The sequence below is a fragment of the Rhinichthys klamathensis genome, unplaced genomic scaffold (genome assembly GCF_029890125.1).
Source record: "Rhinichthys klamathensis goyatoka isolate OS25496 unplaced genomic scaffold, OSU_Roscu_1.1 h1tg000029l_1, whole genome shotgun sequence".
Lineage (NCBI taxonomy): Eukaryota > Metazoa > Chordata > Actinopteri > Cypriniformes > Leuciscidae > Rhinichthys > Rhinichthys klamathensis.
In genome coordinates this window covers 5454302-5465000 of record NW_026606579.1, presented here as the reverse complement: position 1 = coordinate 5465000, position 10699 = coordinate 5454302, and the positions used below count along the sequence as shown (strand labels likewise).

Sequence of the window (10699 nt, the reverse complement as noted above, 5' to 3'; positions counted from 1 at the left end):
AATTGCTTCATTTTTTCCCTGTCTAAGGTAATTTGCTTTTCATTGTAAACATGTTTCTGCTACCTGGATCATCACACTGAGGTGCGTTCATACGCCGTGCCGTTCTTACAAAGAGCGACTGAGGAAACAACTCAGCAATCAAATTACACACACACACACACCACTTGATTTCTCTTGTTGTTAAAAGTAACTTGGATGATGAAAGGAAGGGTAAAACCTTCACAATAACATTTCATCCAAAAATCATTCTCCAAACTTTGAATCTTCATTCAGCCAAAAACAATCTGCAGGCCGTCAAGCATGAATGTGATGCCAGATTTGGAATAATTGGAACATTGGAAAGAAAAGTAAGTGTGTGTGTGTGTGTGTGATTGGAAACCCCTCCAAGCGGTTCAAATATTAAAACCACGAGGCGGCTGTTGCTTTGCATATTTCACTGCATGTGCTCAAAAATCTGCTGTTTTCCACTGATCCAGAAAAACGAGTCAAACTGAGAGTTTAATACGCTCTATAGACACACACACACACACACACACACACACGCCTTAAAGGACCGTCCCATAAACAGCATCACTGACATGCTGTTGATTTTCACAGACAATAATTTTGAATGTATAAACGAGTTAAAACAGTAGCGTCCTGACAATAGAAGTGAGCGGGGAAAGTTGCCAGAGGGATAAAATCCAGAAATGTGAAGCTGGTATTTTTGTTCAAGCACTTCCATGAATTATTCAATATAAACTTGTCTAAATCATCCTTTTGAAGTGGGACTTCTCTTCTGTTGTAGGTGGATAAACTTCTGCTGATGTTTGATCCATGTAAACACTGTTACAATCCACACACAACAGTGTTAACAACTAGTTAGTGATTCATTCCAGCGATCACACAAGTGTCATTTAACTGTCTGATTGAACTGATTCATTCAGTTCGGCTGTGGTTTCATCAGGAAATTTACACTGACAGAATAATGTTTATTGAACTATTTCATAAAATCAATATGACATTTGCTATTTGAGCAAAGCAGCACTTATGCTTGTGATATTGCTGAACCATATCATTTGATATAAGACAAAACTCATGGGAGAAAAATGGCCCTGTTTATCTTGAATGAATAAATAGACGCTTTTGCTGTCAAACGTCCCGCGTCCAATCAAACGCATCGGTGTTCTGGCACAAATTCATGTCAGGCCATGCTTAAAAAAATTCTTGTTTGCCGTAACCCGACCGACCCTGTCAATTTAGGACCGACCCAAATTTTTTTTTTTTTTGTCTGACCGACTTGACGGTTGTAAACGTTTTACTCTTCAAACAACTAATACAAATGCAACAAAATACTATGAATTATATTTTAGTAAGTATTGTGAATATAAATTGCCTAAGCCTACATAGGCTACGTTCTTTCTTTTAGGTATTACACATCGCATGTTAATCCAATTAACTGTTATTTTGTGAATTCGAAAGTCATTTTAATTTATTTGTTTCCCTCTGAAAACTTCATTGAAATCTAATGGCTTCTTTTTTTCTTGATTTTGCCTAATTTTTTCTCTCAAATGAATGCAGCTGAAATTAATGCAATAAACATGTTTTTTGACAAAGATTTTAAATTGTTTGTGGTCTATATAACCTGCATCAGAATGAGGTTTGCAAAGGTGCGCCCGAAGACACAGTCAGTGACGTCACGATATGCAAATTTAAATTCATACCTACGTAATCACCATGACCAAAATTGTACTACTTTTTTTTACATTGAATCTTGAAAAAAAAAAATACAGGCCTGCCTACCGACCCCTTTTTGTTTTTTGCTGTTACTGCAAACCAAAATATTTTTAAGGATGGCCTCAAATTAGACAAAAGTCAACATCCTAATAATAAGCAGAGGTGTCAAAAGTATTCCCATTCATTACTCAAGTAAAAGTATAGATACTAGGGTTTAAAAGTATCAACTTAAGCTTTTTACTCAAGTAAAAGTACTGGTTTCAAAACTACTTTAAGTATAAAAGTAAAAGTAATGTAAGGACAAGAGCTTATACCGTGCCACAGGGGCCTATATTACACTGCCCCACCTCCTTAAAAAACATTTTTCTAAAGGGCATAATGACTATAATGTTATATTAAAATTAGGGCTGTCAATCGATTAAAATTTTTAATGTAATTAATTACATACTCTGTAATTAATGAATCTAAATTAATCGCATACACAATCTTACAATGTTTACATGGTACAATTTCTGGTAAGCTACGTTTTTATTATTATTGCTTGACACAAATTTCACGATTTCAATATAATTGAATTCTTGTGATTTGATGCAATATTGACTCATTTGGATAAATATACAAGATAGGCATTCATTTTTCTCAAGAAAAAAAAAAAATCTCACCCAATGCTGTAAAAATACAGAGAGCCATATCAGCTGGAAGTATTTAAGGTTAAAAATAGCTCAAATTAAATATAATGCGTGTTTATTACAAATAACAACTTTGATATAAGTAGAAATATAATACATATGTAATATAGTAGTAGGCTACATAAATTTAGAAAAATACTCTCTATAGCTCTTTTTTTATAGCCAACTATAACATGCTATATGGTCATGAAATGGCTTTCCTGAGGTAACTTAGGCTAAATGTTATGTGACATAATTGTTCTCCAGCTGTTTTATTGACCTCTTTTCGCAGTTGAAAAACACTGATTGATCGAGGAATATACATTTCGGTAAGTTTTAGGCTGCCCAACTTTATCTTTCAACATTGGTCATTCGTGTTTATTTATAGCTAGAGATGATCGGTTCACGTGCCGCTATGCGATCTGTCATGACTCATGTCACATTTACAAGCGCCAAAACGGTATTTATTGTTTGATTTTCGTAATAAAATTGACAGAATCTGAGATCTGAGATTTTTTAAATATCATAAGTAACGTGCTCTGTCTTGTCTGTTTCCGTGTCCTCTCTTTGGTGCGCGATATTTCTGTGCGTGAGAAAATGGTTGTGTGACGTGAGAGCGCGTGAAAAGTTACAACACACACACACAAGCGCGCTTTCTCTCAGACACACTCACCGACTCACGCACACACTCCTGGATGCTTTGCATTGATGTGGTACTTTAGAGTTGACGAACTCCGTTTGTTATAAGTAAATGTTCCAAACAATGATCCAAGCAGCGCGTTCTTGTCTCCCTCCTTCTTTTTACACAAATGGTGGCTACGGCTAGAACGGCTCCGCAAAGGTCAAAACGGATCAATGGATTAATCTGCGTTATTTTTTTTAACGCGTTATTTCTTCTCAGATTAATTAATCGAAATTAACGCGTTATTTTGACAGCCCTAATTAAAATGTTAATGTTGAAAAATTTGGGACTACCTGTTTCAGCCGCATATATGCCCATAGAAAATGATGAAAATTTTCCATAGTTTCATGAAGCGGAAGATAGAATCACCTATCACAGAAAACTTTCTGCATTTTTACATTAAAAAAAATAATAATTCCCCACAAGGACAAGGATTTCAAATATTGCCATCTTTGTGGGGATATTTTGACCCTATAATGTAGGGTTGCAAACACACACACACACACACACACACACACTCTCTCTCTATCTCACACTAGCACACTCTCTTCTCTCTCTCACACACACACACACACTCTCTCTCTCTATCTCACACTAGCACACTCTCTTCTCTCTCTCTCTCTCTCACACACACACACTCTATCTCACACTAGCTCTCTCTCTCTCTCTCTCTCTCTCTCTCACACACACACACACACACACTAACGATTATCTTTGCCACTTATCCCGCGATTGTCATACAGTATATTGTAAAAACGGCTGTCCCCAAATCAATATTTGACGCGATTTGACCCGTATTCTTGAGCAGAAAACGGTTGATTTCTCCGTCGCTTACCGCATCTCTAGGTTTCCTTCAGAGGAGTTTTGCCGCTTCGCACAACCAAATGTATTATGTAACTAAAGCCTCTCACAAGTAAGAAGAAAGAAAACACAAAGCCAATCAGTTTAGCGATGTGTGTCCAGGAGGCGGGACTCAGATCTATTATCCGTGTGTATTATTGGTCATTTTTTTGAACGATGACAAGCCGAAATGAAATAGGAGTAACGAGGCTATTTTTAAAATGTAAGTAGAAAGTACAGATAATTGCGTGAAAATGTAAGGAGTAGAAGTAAAAAGTCGGCAGAAAAATAATCACTCCAGTAAAGTATAGATACCCAAAATTTCTACTTAAAGGTGCTCTATGTAACTTTTAGCGGCCTCTAGTGGTGATGTTTCAGATTGCAACCAAATTTTACAAGAGCGCTCGTGCTCGAACTCATAGACAATACCGTCTATTACGCAAATATCTCGGCGAATACTAGACGGATTCGGCGAGCACCGAGCTCGTTGGGACCATCTAGTCGAGCTGAAAAGAACCATATAAGTTCCATAGTTTTTGGTGGTGTTTTCGCGGAGATATTAGCAGAAAACCATCGGGCGCGCTGCAAAATTGCGGACGCCGGTGACGTCACGATCTCAGAAGAAAATCGCTCGTATCTCTGGAACGCAAAGACCCAGAGAGCTCAAATTCGGGGGAGGAGGTCCCAGGGGAACCCTTGCCCGAACGCTAGAGTGGCGGGCCTCGGGGATGCCCCCTACCGGCTATAACTCGGGGAGCCGGGCGAGTTGGACCTCGGGGGTGGGCTCGTTCGAAAGGCCCCGTCCAGCACTACGAACGATTAGAGTCTTGGGAATATTGATCAAAGATTGACTGAGATATAAGCCGAAAAACGTGCACCTTTAACCGGACGTAACTCCCTGACCGTCTACAATAGACTGTATATAAGGAGAGAGGCTCGGGAGCGCATGCACGTCACATCCGTTGGATTTCGCGGTAAATCCGACCCGGAGACTTCACATAGAAATAGGAATACTGTCCTTCAGAGGTAATAGCAAAACTCGACAAGTGGATCATTGTAATGTGTGATTACAACCCCTTCACACACAGGCAATAAAAAAAGGATTCATTTTAGTAGAAAAGTTACATAGAGCACCTTTAAGTAAGGTAACGAAGTATTTGTACTTCGTTACTTGACACCTCTGATAATAAGTCCTTAACAAAACAACACAAAGCAGAAGAACAATGCAACCCAGACGACATTAAACCCAGGCTTACTGTTTGATTCTGAGTCTCAATGCAAAACCGGTTGAGACTCACTGTTGTTTACTGCTGAAACTGTACAACTAGCATGTTGCCATGAGGAGGAGAGAGATCCTAATATCCCATTACTGAGCGGAGCAGCGCGTTTCCCCGGATCTCAGTATGAAATGTTATTAAACAGAGCTGGATTACACAGCGGACGAGGGTAATCTCTAATCTAACCTCAGCGCTGCCCACATAATCCTGCATAATCTGCCCGGATTACAGACAATAAAAACTTAAATCTCTTTAAACACTACTTTAAACTTTGAGCACACTTCTCACAGCTCGTTATGAATCGCATGCATTATTAATCAGAATATATTAGCTCTAATAAAATTTAAATACTTAGATGCACACGGATTGTGCATTAATTTCCATGGCAACCCACAGCCTGACATTCGAACTCAATAAAATGATCTTTCCTCCCAAATGAGTTCCTTAACGAGGAGGAGGAGGATTTCATTTAATCCGGTTTATAAATCAGCAAAGTCAGCATAAAGTTGCTCTTTTATGTCATTAAAGCCATAAAAATATTATTGCTCGAGAATGTTCTAGTCTCTCTATTATCAGATTACTTCCACTTTTAAAGACACAAATGGATGTGAAACGCTAAACTTAGAGATTGCACGCAATTGCAAAGCATATTAAACATGTGTTTTGAGGAATCATTCCCATGCATAGCACAGATGTGATGGATGTTATGTTCACTTCAAACCTTTTTGTCAAATGCATTGATTTAGAAATGTGCTTGTGCTATTAAATCCAATGTAATCAAATGCAACGCAAACATGCAACATGCAAACACGACTGGTGTGTTTAGCCTTCTTTTATTAAGTTCACGCTGCATGAAATATATAATCATGACGATCTGTAAAATCATGAATTCAACAAGAGGCTGATGAGGAAAAGCTGCACCGTGAACTCAATAAAGCGAGACCTTCACTAGCCACAGACCGACATGAGGCAAACCATTAACCCACACATACATCACTGCTATCGCAATCTAGCGCAGCGCTGTGCCATGTATCGAACCAGACGTCGGATCCGATCAATGAGTGCTTGCTGGACAAGGTTTTCCATTTACACACCTCTACGATTCCTCATTCGCTCATATATTATGGAGGGAAATCGCAGGGATGATTCGCTCCCTGTCAAATCTATTAAGACGAATAAAGACACATTACTCATGACAGCCCGGGGAGGATATTAACTAACACTTCTTACTCGCTTTCTAATCTCCTGAATAATAAAACCATGTTACATCACGTGGGAAAGTGGATTATAAACACTCATCATTCTATAATCACTGCGTCTTCTAAACCGCTACATATTTGCTCAAAAATAATCTGTGGCATATGATGTTTCTCGACCCAGTACCAACAAATATTGGAATACAAATTGTTTCAAGTTTGAGGAAAGTGTCAATGATAGGGTGAATCCAACAAAACTGTCAAGAAATGGGTCATTTTTCACACCAAAATCAATATAAGCCTCTCTCTCATATATATATATATATATATATATATACACACAGAATATGGTACATTTTAATATTTAATATTTAATATATATATATACTCACCGGCCACTTTATTAGGTACCCCATGCTAGTAACGGGTTGGACCCCCTTTTGCCTTCAGAACTGCCTCAATTCTTCGTGGCATAGATTCAACAAGGTGCTGGAAGCATTCCTCAGGGAGTTTGGTCCATATTGACATGATGGCATCACACAGTTGCCGCAGATTTGTCGGCTGCACATCCATGATGCGAATCTCCCGTTCCACCACATCCCAAAGATGCTCTATTGGGTTGAGATCTGGTGACTGTGGAGGCCATTTTAGTACAGTGAACTCATTGTCATGTTCAAGAAACCAATTTGAAATGATTAGAGCTTTGTGACATGGTGGAAGTAGCCATCAGAGGATGGGTACATGGTGGCCATAAAGGGATGGACATGGTCAGAAACAATGCTCAGGTAGGCCGTGGCATTTAAACGATGCCCAATTGGCACTAAGGGGCCTATAGTGTGCCAGGAAAACATCCCCCACACCATTACACCACCACCACCAGCCTGCACAGTGGTAACAAGGCATGATGTTCTCATTCTGTTTACGCCAAATTCTGACTCTAACATCTGAATGTCTCAACAGAAATCGAGACTCATCAGACCAGGCAACATTTTTCCAGTCTTCAACTGTTCAATTTAGGTGAGCTCTTGCAAATTGTAGCCTCTTTTTCCTATTTGTAGTGGAGATGAGTGGTACCCGGTGGAGTCTTCTGCTGTTGTAGCCCATCCGCCTTAAGGTTGTGCGTGTTGTGGCTTCACAAATGCTTTGCTGCATACCTCGGTTGTAACGAGTGGTTATTTCAGTCACTGTTGCCCTTCTATCAGCTCGAACCAGTCTGGCCATTCTCCTCTGACCTCTGGCATCAACAAGGCATTTCCGCCCACAGAACTGCCGCTCACTGGATGTTTTTTCTTTTTCGGACCATTCTCTGTAAACCCTAGAGATGGTTGTGCGTGAAAATCCCAGTAGATTAGCAGTTTCTGAAATACTCAGACCAGCCCTTCTGGCACCAACAATCATGCCACGTTCAAAGTCACTCTAATCAACTTTCTTCCCCATACTGATGCTCGGTTTGAACTGCAGGAGATTGTCTTGACCATGTCTACATGCCTAAATGCACTGAGTTGCCGCCATGTGATTGGCTGCTTAGAAATTAAGTGTTAACGAGCAGTTGGACAGGTGTACCTAATAAAGTGGCCGGTGAGTGTATATATATATATACACACACACAGCATGATATATTTAATATTTATATAATAATTAATAATTATTATATAATAATATTAATTATAATTACCATACAGAATATGGTGTATAAAAAAAAAAAAAAAAAAATATATATATATATATATATATATATATATATGCTTTTCATATATAATATATTCATATATATATGCTTTTCAGCGAGCAGCACGTACACCAAATATATTTTAAATGTATATTCAATATTTATAATATTTTAAATGGTACATTTTTGTGAATTTAATGCATTTAAAAAAAAAAAATGTGTGTGTGACTGCTCTTAACAATGAGAATGTGTGTGTGGTGGGGGGGGGCTTAATTTATGTATTAGACTTATGAATAATATAATCAATTTTTTTTATGCACATTATAGTTTCTTATCATTTTCTTGATATATTTTTTCTATGTAGGGGTGAAACACGATCCAGCATTTCTTAAAGAGATTCAACCAATATCTTAAATGACTTACGGAGAGGAGTAAATAGGTTTGGGGAGTTTTTAAATCACTCGGTTTAAGATGAGAGATGAATTTGATCTACAGAGAGAATGAGTCTGGTCTACGGAGAGAAATATGAGACATTTGTGTAACTTTAATAAAGTTCTGCTCCGTGCTGCACGCTGTAATTGCTAGATGAGGCATTCCTGCTTTGCATCCCAGCGGATCGTGTCTAGATCAACCCACGGACGTCTGGTTACCTGAGCAACGAACCTCTGCCGTCCCTCCATTCATCACCATACACTGCATGTGATTCTCACAAACACACACCGTTTACCCAGCGATCTTCACACACACACACACAGACACACACACAGACACACACACAGACACACACACAGACACACACACAGACACACACACACACACACACACACACACACACACACACACACACACACACACACACACACACACACACACACACACACACACACACACACACACACACACACACACACACACACACACTCTCTTGGAACTCTCTGTTCTTCTGTGCAGATTTGCTGCTGGTTGAACAGAAAAGGTTAACGCGCCCCTCAAAATGCATTCTGGGAGCTTTACTTGACTCCAGCAGGCAGTTTCAGTGAAACACTGTGTTCCATTTGACTCTGAAAGTCAAAATTTCCATTAAAAAAGTTTTTAAAGATTTTAATGTTTTTGAACTCAGTCTCTTTTGCTCAACAAGGCTGCATTTATTTGATCAAAAATACAGTAAAAACAGTAATACTGTGAAATATTATTACAATTCAGAATAGCTGTTTTCTATTGTAATCTACACTACCGTTCAAAAATTTGGGGTCGGCAAGATTTTTTTATGTTTTTGAAAGAAGTCTCTTCTGCTCATTTATTTGATCAAAAATACAGTAAAAACTGTGAAATATTATTAGAATTTAAATCTGCTGTTTTTTATGTGAATATACTGTATGTTAAAGTGTTATTTATTCCTGTGATCAAATCTGAATTTCCAGCATCATTACTCCAGTCTTCAGTGTCACATGATCCTTCAGAAATCACTCTAATATGATGATTTGATGCTCAAGAAACATTTATGATTATTATCAATGTTGAAAACTGTCGTGCTGCTTCATATTTTTATGAATAGAAAGTTCAAAACAACAGCATTTATTTGAAATAGAATCTTTTTTAACATTATAAACTTTACTGTCACTTTTGATCAATATTAATTAGGGCTGTCAAATGAGTAATCACGATTAATCACATCCAAAATAAAAGTTTTTTTTACATAATATATGTGGGTGCACTGTGTATAATTATTTTGTATATATATATAAATACACACACATGCATGTATATTTAAGAAAAAAATATTATTTGTATATAAAATATTTATATATAATATAAATTATATATAAATCTATATACAGTATATACATGAAAATATTTCTTAAATATATACAAGCATGTGTGTGTATTTATATATATAAAATAATTATACACAGTGCACCCACATATATTATGTAAAAAAACTTTTATTTTGGATGTGATTAATCACGATTAATCATTTGACAGCCCTAATATTATTGCATCCTTGCTGATTAAAAGTATTAATATCTAACCCTAAACCTTTGAACAGTGGTGTATATTAAATTGCTATTTATTTCTGTGGACTTTTATTGATCATGTGGCTTGTTAAAGAGAGCTGTGTAAGAGATGAGTCAAATGATTTTCACTTGAATGTTGGTGAATAAAATCTCACACTTGCACAGAGGAGAAACCCGAGCCGTATCTACAGAGTCATCGGACCCTTTTCACCGGAGCCTGTGAGCAATTTGCTTGAGAAAAAGTGATTTTTGCAGTTCTGTTCGGTGCACAGAAATCGCTTAGAGCAGCTTTAGGTATAATTGCACGTGTACGTGTTTGTGCATGTGTGTTTTTGTGTCCGATTTGATGTTGAAATTCATCACTCTGTACCTGATTGTGTGTGCGTGTCCCATCTACAGAACAACAGCTGACTACTGCAGATCTGGAACCCAATCTCCATGTGCTCCCTGGGATCCTGTTCATTTCTCCATCCTGCCAGCACAGAACATGCCTTTCTCTCTTATTGCCTGGGAAGAAAAAAAAAAAAAACAATTTGAGAAATTTTGAGGTACGAATTAATCTCCTGAACACAACCTGCAAAAGTGGTGAGCGCTTCGGCTCAACTGCACTGTCGTCATTGTTTTCTGAATTGATTC

General features: G+C 37.8%; 1 protein-coding gene across 1 annotated transcript in view; it reads right to left on the bottom strand.

Moving 5' to 3' along the window:
• ptn (pleiotrophin) overlaps positions 1–10471 on the bottom strand; it is a 53238-nt gene extending 42767 nt beyond the window's left edge. Inside the window, exon 1 of the mRNA XM_056245391.1 lies at positions 10434–10471. Coding sequence (XP_056101366.1) covers positions 10434–10456 — 23 coding nt within the window. The 5' untranslated portion in view covers positions 10457–10471. The remainder of the gene's footprint in view (positions 1–10433) is intronic.
• Between the last annotated feature and the right edge of the window lie 228 nt (positions 10472–10699).